The sequence below is a fragment of the Callorhinus ursinus genome, unplaced genomic scaffold (assembly GCF_003265705.2).
Source record: "Callorhinus ursinus isolate GAN/ISIS: 27379988/994484 unplaced genomic scaffold, GSC_fseal_2.0 scaffold40, whole genome shotgun sequence".
NCBI lineage: Eukaryota > Metazoa > Chordata > Mammalia > Carnivora > Otariidae > Callorhinus > Callorhinus ursinus.
Window position 1 is genome coordinate 14,871,570 of NW_027397102.1, and position 14,291 is coordinate 14,885,860.

General features: G+C 33.5%; 1 protein-coding gene across 2 annotated transcripts in view; it reads left to right on the forward strand.

Annotated features, from left to right (window-relative positions):
• Nucleotides 1-14,291, forward strand: part of LOC112828530 (protocadherin-11 X-linked) — a 639,354-nt gene that overhangs the window by 506,186 nt on the left and 118,877 nt on the right. For both annotated transcript variants that reach the window (XM_073880940.1, XM_073880941.1), the window contains one exon: nucleotides 2,000-2,065. In XM_073880940.1, coding sequence (XP_073737041.1) covers nucleotides 2,000-2,065 — 66 coding nt within the window. The remainder of the gene's footprint in view (nucleotides 1-1,999; nucleotides 2,066-14,291) is intronic.

Here is a 14,291-nt window from a genome sequence, read left to right on the forward strand (position 1 = left end):
GATGTGGGGCTCGATCCCAGGACCCTAAGATCATGACCTGAGCCAAAGAAAGATGCTTAACCAACTGAGCCACCCAGGCACCCCTAGTAAGATCTTCTTTAACCTCCATGTATATGTGGTCTTCCCCCAATTATTTTTGTGATTGATTTCAAGTTTCATAGCATTGTGATTGGAAAATATGCATGATATGATCTCCATCTTTTGGTACTTTTTGAGACCTGATTTGTGACCTACTATGTGATGTATTTTAGAGAATGGCCCATGTGCACTTGAAAAGAATGTGTATTCTGCTATTCTAGGATAAAATGTTCTGAAAATATATGTTAAGTCCATCTGGCTCAGTGTTTTATTTAAAGCCATTGCCTCCTGTTTGATTTTCTGCTTAGGTGATCTGTCCATTGATGTAAGTGGGTTGTTAAAGTCCCCTGCTGTAATTGTATTATTATCAAAGAGTTTCTTTATGTTTGCTATTAATTGTTTTATATAGTTGGGTGCTCCCATGTGGTGGTATTAATATTTAAGTTTTACATATCTTCTTAAAAAATAGACCTCTTTATTATGACGTATTACCTTCTTCATCTCTTATTACAGTCTTAGGCTTGTAATATAGTTTCTCTGATTTAAGTATTGCTACTTCAGCTTTCTTCTGACCTCCATTTGCATAATAAATGTTTTTTTTCCATCCCCTCACTTTCAATCTGCAGGTGTCTGGAGATCTAAAATGAGACTCTTGTAGGCAGCATATAGATGCGTCTTGTTTATTTACCTATTCTGACACCCTATATCTTTCGATTGGGGCATTTAGTCCATTTACATTCAGAATAATTATTGATATATATGAATTTGGTTCCATTTTATTACTTGTTTTGACATTGTTTCTGGAGATTTTCTCTGTTCCTTCCTTGTGTTTGTTGCTTTAGGTTTTTCTTTCCCACTCAGAGTCCCCTTTAATATTTCTTACAGGGCTGGTTTAGTGATAATAAAACTCTTTCAGTTTATGTTTGTCTGGGAAACTACTTCTCCTATTCTGAATGATAGTCTTGCTGGATAGAGTATTCTTGGCAGAAGATTTTTCCCATTCAGGACATTGAATACATCATGCCACTGTCTTCTTGCCTTTCAAGTTTCTGTGGAGAGATCTGCTGCTAATCTTATTGGTCTTCTCTTGTAAATTAGGGACCCCTTTACTCTTTGTCCTTTTATGATTTTTTTTTTCTTTATCCCTATATTTTGCAAATTTAACACTTGGTGTTGGCCTGCTTTTGTTGAGTTCAGTGGGAGTTCTCTGTGCCTCCTGGATTTGCACGTCTGTTTCCTTCCCCAGATTAGGGAGGTTTTAAGCTATAATTTTTTTTTTCAAATAAACCTTCTGCCCATTTCCTCCTCTCTTCTTCTTCTGGGACTCCTATGATATGAATGTTATTATGCTTTATGTAATCACTGAATTCCGTGTCTATATTCATAATCCAGTATTTTTTCTTCCCCTCTTTTTCTCAGCTTCATTATTTTCCATAATTTTATCTTCCCTATCACTGATTCATTCCTCTGCTTCTTCCATCCTTGTGGTCATTACATGTGTCAGTTTCAAATCTTAGTTATTGCATTTTTCATTTGAACCTGAGTAGTTTTTAAGTCTTTTATCTTTGTGGTAAGGGATTTTCTGCTGTCTTCTTTGTTTTTTTGCAAGCCCAACTAGTATCGTTATGATTGTTGCTTTAAATTCTGGATCAGGCACATTACTTAAATCTGTTTCAATTAGATCCTTGTCTGTGATCTTTTCTTGTGCTTTTTTTTTGGATGAATTCCTCCATCTTGGCATTTTGTCTAGGTCTCTGTCTTCTTCTCTGTGTTAGGAAAGCCTGTTATATTTCCTGATCCTGAGATTAATGGCTTTATGAAGAAGAGGTCATATAATATGCAGGGCCTCATGTTTCAGAAAGTGTCTCTGGTATATGCTGTGTGCACTCTGATGTTGTGTTTTGCCTGCTCTTTCCCTCAGGTCAGTCCTCTCCAGAGGTTCTCCTTGCCTGCAGTGGGGAGTTGTTTGAACTGTGGCCAAAGTTTGGTGAGTTTTAATTAAGTGTGCTCTGGTCTGATTGTTAAATTGGTCAGATCCTATTTCCACTAGAGCTGAAGCTTTGCAGAATTCTATGGTCAGTGGACATGGTACTTGCAGGGATTTGTGCTGGTCTTCTGGGGGTGTGGCCATTGTACTGGTTCTCAAGCAGACTTGCCTGTGGAAAGCAGCACCAATAGAGCACAGGGGGTGGGGGCTTTGTGTAAGTGTTTTAGGCCTCTAATTTTGGTATAGAAGTACTGAAGTTAATCTGTGCTGAGGGACAGGAAAGGGAAATGGGACCAGCCTGCTCCCAAGTCCCTGGAGAGGGGAGTTTGAGCCTGCAACTGTCCAGGAAGCACTCCCAGAAGAGCAAACAGTCTTCCTTTGTGTGTCCCAGGCATCCTTCAGATTGCTGCCTTTACCTTGTGTCCCAGCCACTTACCTTCCTAGGAACACTTTGCACCTTGTGCTCTATCCTAGGCAGGATGGCTGAGTTTTAAAACTCTAGACTTTTGGGACATGGTGTGGAGGGTACCCATGCTTGTCCTCTGGGGGAGGGTCCTGCCATACTGGGATTAATGCAGGTTTGTCCCAGAAGGATAGTTGCACCAAAGCACCAGAGTGTGGTATTTGGGGTAAAACACAGCAGAGGACCAGTGTCCAGATTGGCCACCCTCAGCAGCTATCCCTGCAGCTATGGTGAGGGATGTGGGAGGAAAAAAGTGCTCACTGGCTCTTTGCCCCCAGAGAGGCAATGCCACTTCTCCCAGATGCATTCCTAGAAGTAGGAACTGTCTCTCCCAGTGTGTCCCAGTGGATCCTCAGATTGCTTGTCCTCTGCCCCCAGGCTATCTGCCTCTTTCTCCATAGGAGCACTGCAGTGCCCTTAGGACTACATCTCTGCACCTCCTGCCTTCCACAATGTTGTTTCTTCTCTCCTTTTAGTTGTGTAGTTTGTTCTGTCAGTCCTTGGATCAATTTCTTGTGTATTCAGAATTATTTGAGATTTATATAGTTGTTTTCTAGGGAATAGGCAAGCCTAGGGTCCTCCTACTACTCCACCATCTTAGGTCTTCCCTGCTTGAGGGTTCCAGGTTTTCAAATTTTCAGCAACCTTTGTTAATATCTGTCATTTTAACTGTAACCATAATAGTGGGTATGAAGTGTTATCTCATTGTGCCTTTGATTTACATTTCCCTAATGATTAATAATGCTAAAAATCTTTACATGTGTTTATTGGCCATTTTATATCTTCTTTAGAGAAAAGTTTGAATATTTTGCTCATTTTTCATTGGTATTTTTTCTTTGTATTATTGAGTTTTAAGGGTTGTTTTTTCTGGGTGCTCGTTATATATAAGATGTGTGATCTGCAGATAATTCCTTTCATTTTATAGGTTGTCTTTTCATTTTCTTGTTAGTGACCTTTGAAGCACAAAAGCTTTTATTTTGATGAAGTCTTACTTATCTATTTTTAATTTGGTTGTTTATGCTTTATGTCTTTTATCAAGAAATAACTGTCCAACACATGGTCTTTAAGATTTGCATCCTTGTTTTCTTGTACAAAATTTTATAGTTTTAGCTCTTAGACATAGATCTTTGATTCATTTTGAGTTAATGTTTGTATATGGTGTGAAATAGAGATCCAACTCTATTGTTCTGCATGTGGAAATGAAATTGTTTCAACAGCATTTGTCAAAAAGACTATACCTTATCCCTAAACTATTTTGGCAGCCATGTCAAAAATTGATCAAAATGAATGGGTTTATTTCTGGACTATCAGTTGTGGTCCATTAATTTATGTCTATCCTCATGATTGTACCACAGTCTTGGTTATGATAATTTTGTGGTAAGTTTTGAAATTCAGAAATCTTGATTCCTCCAAATTTCTTCTTCATTTTCAAGATAGTTTTCGCTAATCTGGATCTCTTAAATTTTCATAAGAATATTAGGAGCAACAAGTCAATTTCTTAAAAGAATAACCTCATATTTTAATAACAATTATCTTTGAACTGTAGAAAAATTTGGGGAGTATTGCCATCTTAATAATAACTGTTCCAATTCATGAACACAAATGTTTTTCAATTTATTTAGATTTTATTTAATTTTTTGACTTACACAATTGTTTTGTAGTTTTAGTGAACAAATTTTGCACTTCTTTTGTTAAATATATTTCAAAATATTTTTTAAAGATTTTATTTATTTATTTGACAGAGAGACACAGCGAGAGAGGGAACACAAGCAGAGGGAGTAGGAGAGGGAGAAGCAGGCTTCCCGTGGAGCAGGGAGCCTGATGCAGGGCTCGATCCCAGGACTCTGGGATCATGACCTGAGCCAAAGGCAGATGCTTAACCGACTGAGCCACCCAGGTGCCCCTCGAAATATTTTTTAAATGTGAATAGTATTGTTTTTGAACATAAATTTTCAAATTATTCATGGCTAGTGAATTAAAAATTGATTTTTCTATTGATTTTTCTCCTGCAGTCTTGCTAAACTGTTTATCAACTTTTATAGTTTTTAAGAGTATTTCTTTAGATTTTCTGTATACAGAATAATCTCATCTGTGGATAGAGATAGTTTTACTTCTTTTCAATATGGATGCATTTTATCTCTTTTTCTTACCTAATATATTTCTTTGTCTCTAGTAACACTTTTATCTCTCTACCATTCTTCTTCTTCTTCTTTTTTTTTTTTGAAAGACAGAGTGTACCCAGTTTTTTTTTTAGGTTTTTTTTAAAATTCCTGTTAGTTAACATACAGTACAATATTAGTTTCATATGTATAATGTAGTGATTCATCACTTCCATACAACACCCAGTGCTCCAATTCTCTTTTGATTACGGTTTGCATGATATATATATATATTTTTTATCCTTTTACTTTCAACCTGTTTGTATTTTTGAATCTAAAGTTTTTCTCTTAGGACAGCACATAGTTGAATCATTTTTCAATTTATTCTGTCAATTTATACCTTTTGATTGAGGTGTTTAATCTGTTTACATTTAATAAATTACTGAGTTAAGACCTACATTTTTCATTTTTATTTATTTTCTACATGTCTTATGTCTTTTTTATTACTTTATTCCTCCATTGCTGCCCTCGTTTTTGTTAAATAAATATTTTCCCGTGCATCATTTTTAATTCTTTTGTTATTTCTTTTATTATATTTTTAAGTCATTTTCTTAAAGGTTAACCTAGGGATTACAATTAACAATTTAACTTTTAAAATCTAGTTCTAATTAATACAAACATAATTTCAATAGTATACAAAAACTTTGCTTCTAGATAATTCTATTCTTTCTCCCTTCCATTTTGCTGTTATGTCATAGAAATTATGTCTTTATGCCTTGTGTGTCAATGAAATGATTTATAATTATTGCTTTATGAAGCTTATTTCAAATCAAGAGAAAAAGTCACAAATGAAAAATTTATTATGTTTTATATTTATCTATGTATTTATTTTACTAGTTTTTTTAAAAAATATGGATTTGTGTTGCTCTTTAATGCCCACTTATTTCGGTCTGAAGACATCCCTTTATTATATTTTGTAGGGCAGAATTTCTAGCAATGGAATTTCTCATTTTGTTTAAAAAATCTGGGAATGTCTTAATTTCTTGTTCATTGTTAAATGGCACTTTTTTGGGATAAAGAATTCTTGAAGTATTTTTTTCTTTCAACAATTTGAATATATCACCCCACTGCCCTATGGACTTCATAGCTTCTGATGGGAAATTAGCTGTAAATCTTATTAAATATTCTTTATAAGAATCAGCCCCATTTCTCTTACTACTTTCAAATTATCTCTGTCTTTGTATTTCAAGAGTTTGATTATGTTGTGTATGGGTGTTTATCAGAGTTTATTGAGATTCTAAAATGTGTACATTAATATATTTTACCAAATTTGGGGGTGGTTTTGGTGATTATTTCTTCAAATATTATTTTTTCCCCTTTCACTCTTTCCTCTGGATTTAAGACTCCCATTATGCATATATTGGTCCATCTGGTGGTATGCCACAGGTCTCTGAAACTCTGTTTATCTTTTTTTGTTTTTGTTTTAATTCCAGTTATTTAATATACAGTATCATATTAGTTTCAGGTATACAATATAATAATTTAACATTTCTTTACTTCATCCTATGCTTATCACAACTGCACTCCTTAACCCCTGTCACATATTTAACACATCCTCAAACCCATCACCCCTCTGGTAACCATCAGTTTGTTCTCCATAGTTAAAAATGTCTTTCTTGGTTTGCCTCTTTTTATTCCCCTTAACTCATTTCTTTATTTTCTTAAACTAAACATATTAGTGAGATCATACAGTGTCTGTCTTTCCCTTGCTGACTTATTTTGCTTAGTATAATATTCTTTAGCAAATATTTATGCATCCAACATAGGAGCACCCAAATAGATGAAACAATTAATAACAAATGTAAAGGAAATAATTGATGATAAAAATAGTAAGGGTCTTTAAACACACATATCAATGGACAGATTATCTAAACAGAAAATAAACAAGGAAACAAAGGTTTAAATGACACACTAGAACAGATGGATTTAAAATATATATTCAGAACATTGTAATATAAATCTGTAGATTGCTTTGGGTAGTACAGATATTTTAACAATATTTGTTCTTCCAATACATGACAACAGAATATCTTTCCATTTCATTTTGTGGTCTTCAACTTTTTTCTTTTGTTTTTCAAAATTTTATTTATTTATTTGAGAGAGATCACAAGCTGGGGGGAAGGGTAAAGGGAGAAGCAGACTCCACATTGAGCAGGGAGCCCAATATGGGACTCAATCCCAGGATCCTGGGATCATGAACTGAGCTGAAGGCAGATGCTCAACCAACTCAGCCACCCAGGTGCCCCTTCAACTTCTTTCATCAGTGTATTATAGCTTTCAGATTACAGGTCTTTCACTGCTTTGGTTAGGCTTATTCCTGATAATATTATTTTTGATGCAATTGTAAAGTGGATTGTTTTCTTAATTTATTTCTGCTGCTTTATCATTGGTGTAGAGAAATGCAATGGATTTTTGTATATTAATTTTGTATCCTGTGAATTTACTGAATTCATTTATCTATTCTAACAAATTTTTTGGTGGAGTCTTCTGAATATTCTATATATAGTATCATGCCATGTGCAAATAGTTTCAGTTTGAATTCTTCCTTACCTATTTGGATGCCTTTTATTTCTTTTTGTTTTCTGATTTCTGCAGCTAGGATTTACAGTACTATGTTGAGAAAACAGTGGTGAGAGTAGATATCCTTGTCTCGTTCCTAACCTTAGGGGAAAAGCCCTCAGTTTTTCCCTATTGAAGATGATGTTCACTGTTTTTCATATGTGGTCTTTATTATGTTGAGATATTTTCCCTCTAACAATTTGTTGAAGGTCTTTATCATGAATAGGTGTTGTACTTTGTGAAAGGATTATATGGTTCTTATCCTTACTTTTACTAATGTGGTCTATCACATTGATTGATTTGCAAATATTGAACCTCCCTTGAAGCCCAGGGATTTATTCCACTTGATTGTGGATTCTTTTTTTTTTAATTTAATTATATTTCATTATGTTATGTTAGTCACCATATAATACATCACTAGTTTTTGATGTGGTGATCCATGATTCATTGTTTTCATATAACACCCAGTGCTCCATGCAGTACGTGCCGTCCTTAATACCCATCACCAGGTTAACCCATCCCCGCACACCCCTCCCCTTTAAAACCCTCAGTTTGTTGCTTGGAGTCCATAGTCTTTCATGGTTTATCTCCCCCGCTGATTTCCCCCCTTTTTTTCCCCTTCCTTCTCCTGATGTCCTCCATGCTATTCCTTATGTTCCACAAATAAGTGAAACCATATAATAATTGACTTTCTCTGCTTGACTTATTTCACTTAGCATAATCTCTTCCAGTCCCATCCATGTTGATGTAAAAGTTGGGTATTCATCCTTTCTGATGGCTGAGTAATATTCCATTGTATATATGGACCACATCTTCTTTATCCATTCATCTGTGGAAGGGCATCTCGGCTCTTTCAGCAGTTTGGCTATTGCGGACATTGTTGCTATGAACAGTGGGGTGCATATGGCCCTTCTTTTCACTACATCTGTGTCTTTGGGGTAAATACCCAGCAGTGCAATTGCTGGGTTATAGGGTAGCTCTATTTTTAGTTTTTTGAGGCACTTCCAGTCTGTTTTCCAAAGTGGCTGTACCAACTTGCATTCCCACCAAGAGTGTAAGAGGGTCCTCCTTTCTCCACAACCTCTCCAACATTTGTTGTTCCTTGCCTTGTCAATTTTGCCATTCTAACTGGTGTAATTTGGTATCTCAATGTGGTTTTGATTTGAATTTCCCTGATGGCTAATGATGATGAACATTTTTTCATGTGTCTGTTAGCCATTTGTATGTCATTGGAAAAGTGTCTTTTAATGTACTGTTGGATTCAGTTTACTAGTATTTTATTGAGATTTTTTACATCCATCAGGCATTTTGGTATGCAGTACCCTTTTTTAATGCAGCCTTTATTTGGTTTTAGTATCATGGTAATGCTGGCACCATAGAATGAATTTGGAAGTTTTCCTTTTCTCTTTTTTGGAATCATTTGAGAATAGGTACTAACTCTTCTTTAATGTTTGGTTGAATTCACCTATAAAGCCATCTGACTCTGGACTCTTGATTGTTGGGAGATTTTTTTCATTAATGATTCAATTTCTCTGTTGGTTTTAGGTTTGTTGAAATTTTCCTTTTCTTCCTGTTTCAGTTTTGTAGTTTATATGTTTTTAGTAACTTATCCATTTTTTTCAGGTTGTCTAATATTTTTTCTCACATAGTTTTTCATAATATTCTCTTATAATTGTTTTTATTTCTTTGGTATTTTTATTCTCCACTGTCATTTGTGATTTTACTTATTTGAGTCTTTCTCCCTTTTTTCCTTGATAATTCAGAGGTTTATCAATTTTATTTATTTTTTTGAAGAGCCAGCTCCTGGTTTCATTGACCTATTCTATTTTTTTGTTTGTTTGTATATCATTTATTTCTGCTCCAATCTTTATTATTTCCCTCCTTCTGCTGGTTTTATGTTTTGTTTGTTGTTCTTTTTCTAGCTCCTTTAGGTTTAAGTAGGGTTGTTTATTTGGGACTTTTATTGTTTTCTGATGAAGGTCTGTATTGCTATAAACCTCCCTCTTACAACAACTTTTGCTGCATCTCAAAAGTTTTGGATTGTCCTGTTTTCATTTTCATTTGTTTCTACATATTATTTTTATTTCTTCTTTGATTTATTAGTTAACCTATTCATTTTTTTAGTAGCATGTTGTTTAACCCCATGTATTTGTGTTCTTTCCAGATGTTTTCTTGTGGTTGACTTCTAGTTTCCTAGTTTTATGTTCACAAAAGTTGTGTGGTATGATTTAGATATTTTGAGTTCTTTGAAGTTTGTTTTATGGGCTGATACATGGTTTATTATGGAAAACGTCCCATGTGCACTTGAAAATATGTGTATTCTGATGTTTCAGAATGAAATGTTCTGAATATATCTTTTAAATCCATCTGTTTTAGTGTGTCATTCAAAACGATTGTTTCCTTGTTTGTTTTCTGTTTAGATAATCTGTCCATTGATATAAGTGTGTTTAAAGACCCTTATTATTATTATCATCAATTATTTCCTTTATGTTTGTTATTAACTGCTTTATCTATTTGGGTGCTTCTATGTTGAGTGCAGAAGTATTTGCAATTGTTATATATATTCTGTTGAACTGACCCCTTTATTGTTATTTAGTGTCCTTCTTTGTCTCTTGTTACAATCTTTTTTTAATAAAGTATATTTTGTCCTGGAGTGCCTGGGTGGCTCAGTTGGTTAAGCGACCTTTTCTTCATTCCAGTTCAGGTCGTGATCTCAGGGTCATGGAATCGAGCCCTGCATTGGGCTCTATGTTTAGCTTGGAGTCTGCTTGGGACATTCTCCCTGTCCTTCTGCCCCTTCTTCCTGTTCTCTCTCTCTCTCTGTCTCCCTCTAAAGTAAGTAAATAAATCTTTAAAAAAATAAAGTATATTTTGTCCTGTATAATTATTTCCACTTTGACTTTCTTTTTATATCCATTTGCATGATAGATAAATGTTTCTCCATCCCCTCACTTTCAATATGCAGGTGTCTTTAGGTCTAAAATGAATCTCTTTTAAGCAGCATATAGATTTTTTTTCATAATTCTGTCACCCTATATCTTTTGATTGGAGCATTTCATTCATTTATAGTCAATGTAATTATTGATAGATATGTTTTTATTGCCATTTTAATACTTGTTTGTTGCTTCTGAAGTTTTTCTCTGATCCTTGTTTTCTTTTTCTTTCTTTCATGGTTTTCTGGTTTTCTTTGGGGATATATTTGGATTTCTTTCTCTTTATTTTTTGTATATTAGTGGTTTTCATTATCTTTACCATCAAGTTTGTGTATAACCTCTTCTGTATATGTGAGTCGATATTACATTGATGGTCACCTAAGTTTGAATCTCTATTTACTCCTCTTCCCCCCATATTTTAGGCATATGGTATCATACTTTATATCTTTTATTTTGAGCTTCCAGCAAGTCATAATCTTTTTGCTGTTAGAGGGTCTTTCTTTGATGTTGATGGCTGCTGATTGATCAAGATGGTGGTTGCTGAAGTTTAGGGTGGCTGTCGCAATATCTTAAATTATAATGAAGTTTGCTGCATCGATTGACTCTTCCTTTTATTTGAACACTTAGAAGTCCTTGTACAGTTGATTGACCTAATTATAGTCTTGCTGTGTCTCAGGGAATAGGGAAACACAAAGAGAGGGAGGATCATGGAGAAAGATCATTGATCACAGATCACCATAACAAATAGAATAATAATGAAAACGTTTCAAATATTTTGAGAATTACCAAAATCTGACACAGAAATACAAAGTAAGTAAATGTTGTTGGAAAAATGGCACTGATAGACTTGCGTGACACAAGTTTGCCCCAAACCTTCAATTTGTAAACAATGCAATACCTATAAAGTTCAATAAAGTGATGTGTGCCTGTACACTTGGATATACAGCTATAAAGGTATAGATATAGATAGATGGGTATACATTTTCTCAAGCTTTTCAAGTATTGCATATCTTCTGTTTTCAAAGTCAATTTGTTAGCATGCTTCTAATGAATATTTGTAACCAACATTTTGGATAACACCTAGAATTACTAGTATAATAATCAAGCAGTTTAAAAGAATTTTCCTCTTGTATTAGATTCTTATTTATGCTGTGACAAATTACCACAAGTTTAGTGCCTTAAAACAGCATAAATTTGTTATTTTACAGTTCTGGAGGGCAGATGTCTGAATAAAATCAAGGCATTGGTGGGACTGTCTTGCATTCTGGAAGCTTTAGAGGAGAATCCATTTTTTTGCTTTTTGCCAGTTTCTGGAAGCTGCCAGAATTCCTTGGCTCATTACCCCTCTTCATTTTTAAAGTCAGCAAGGCCTGGTTGAGTTCTTATAATGTAATCTCTCTGGGTTTGAATCTACTTTTTCTTTCTCCCTCGATTAGGGACCTTATGACTACATTGGGTCTACTAGGAAAATCCAGATAGTTTCCTTATCTTAATATCATGTGATTAGCCATCTTAATTCCACCCTCAAATGTATTTACCTCTTGCTATGTAACATAACATATATAAAGATTTCAAGGATTAAGATTTAGGCATTTTGGCATATTCTGCCTACCACACAATATTTTACTTTTTGAAAAGCAACTTTTAATACTATAACTATCCTTAAAAAAATCTCTAAACATATTTTTAATAAAGGAGTTTCAACAACTTTGACCTTTGAGATATATCCAAGAAAGTCAAGAACTATCTTGGAAATTAAGGTAATTTCTGACGTACTAAGTTCATTCAGGTTTTTAGGATACTAAATTCTGGTCAACTTTAAGTGACTCATTTCACAAGTTAGAATCTGACTTGATGTAAAAATATTTCCTTGTTTTCTCATTTCAAATTATAGATAAACACTCATCTTCCCTCTTAGTAAAGACCCATTTATGGTCTTAAAATATCAGTTACTCATTTGCAAGATATAAAAACCAAAAGCAACTACCTCATAGAATGTGGTGAGGATTTAATGAATTAATGCATACAAAGGATTTAGCACTGCCCTTTGAACATCATAGATGTTTAATATTACACGATATAATAATAGCATTATTATTTTCCCATTTTTATTATTTTCTGGGTGCAAATTTTACTGAAGGCCTTCTTAGCCTGAAGATAAAACTCATTTTTCTTCCAAATAGAATAAAAAAGAGTTGTTCCTTGTTTTCATTAATCTATGAAATTTTCTATGACTTTGAGATGAACCATGAGAGACTATGGACTCTGAGAAACAAACTGAGGGTTCTAGAGGGGAGGGGATGGGTTGGGGATGGGCTGGGGGTGGGTGGGTTAGCCTGATGATGGGTATTAAAGAGGGCACGTACATAATAGAGCACTGGGTGTTATACATAAACAATGAATCATGGAACACTACATCAAAAACTAATGATGTAATGTATGGTGATTAACATAACATAATAAAAAAAGAATTTGAAAAATAAAGGTGCATTTGTAATTCTGTTCTTGAATAATTGTCAGTATCTTAAGGCATACAAATCTTAAGTTAAAAAACATGAGAGACACTTTTTGGTGAGTTTATCAAAGAAGTTTATAACTGTTAAATATGGTTTGAACCCTCTATTGTCATAACTAAGTACAGTTTGACCTTTAAATTTAACTAAGCTAATTTGTCTGTTAATGTCTAAACTTAAAAATGATAAGCCAGATAGCAAGATTTAATATGCATATTTTTGCATATTTTAAAATATAAACAAGGTCTGGATGGACCTTACTAGATGTATGCATATAAGTCTATGGTTATAGCTTCTCTATCTCATCCCCATATATGCTTTATTAAAATTATAGAGTCATTCTTCTTTTACTGTTTATTTTTTAATCTTCAAGTTTTTATGTGTAGACTCCCTATAAATAATCTCAACTTGACATTAGTTATAAGGAGAACTATCATTTTAAAAATCAGGCAGCAACATTTGCATTTTAACAAGAATGCTATTTTGTGCCTGTATTAAGAATCTGACACTAAACATTAAATATAGCATTTCCTTTCTTATCTCATCCTTTGATAATTTTTAGTGTATGAGATGCAAAACATCTAAATTTATTATTTTTGCCCTAATAATTAGAGTATTTATTAAATATCCAAATTAAGGTATTTATTAAATTCCTTGAAGTCATATGACACACAGTTAATTTCAAACTAAATTCCCTGGGTCTTGTAGATTTATGTATAACATTATGATAATCCATCTTCTGTTCCTTAAAAAAAGACAAGATGAACTTATAAATTAATACAGATGCATGGATTATCAAAGTTTCATAAAGACAAAGAGAATACTTACAATTGTGGAACATGGCTTGTTTGATGTTTCTTGAAGCTAAACAGTTTATTACCTTTTACACAGACAACTCAGAGGTAGTGAACGTTACTGAAAAAAAATGACATTTTCTCAAAGCTTTGTACTTTATTCCTCAAAGACAGAGTGGAGAATATGGCTGTGTTGTCACTTTACCAACAGATTGCACATTGGCATAAAAAAATTATCTCAGCCCTTTTTAAATGTGATTCATGTATTGCTTTTTAATGATAAGGATACATATGAACAGCTTTGCATTGGAGGGGGGATGAGAGTACATAAATAGAAAAGTGAGATCATAATAACTTGGATCTATAGTTAGATTACAAAGGCTCAAAACACTGAGGAGTCAATAATGCACTCTAAATAAGCCCTATATTTTTTCAATTACATAAATTTTCCATTTAATTTATATAAATTATATATATTTCAATGATGTGCATTATACAATTTATTTTATTCATAAAATTGTATCCAACATATTGCTAAAATTTATCACCCCCAATTCTAACATACAGTGATATTGTCTCCTTTAGATTCTGTATTTTGATAATGCTACTAATTTAACATGATTATGTTTCATCATGGAAGGGGGAGAAATATAAGAAGAAAACATTTATGTCATATAATTTTATTTTAATATCAAAAGTTATTTTTTACTATCTATAATTTTACCACTGAAATAATCATTATATATTTGTTTTTGTTTAATTAAATGATTTTTAAATTGGAAGTGCAATAGTTACATATACTACA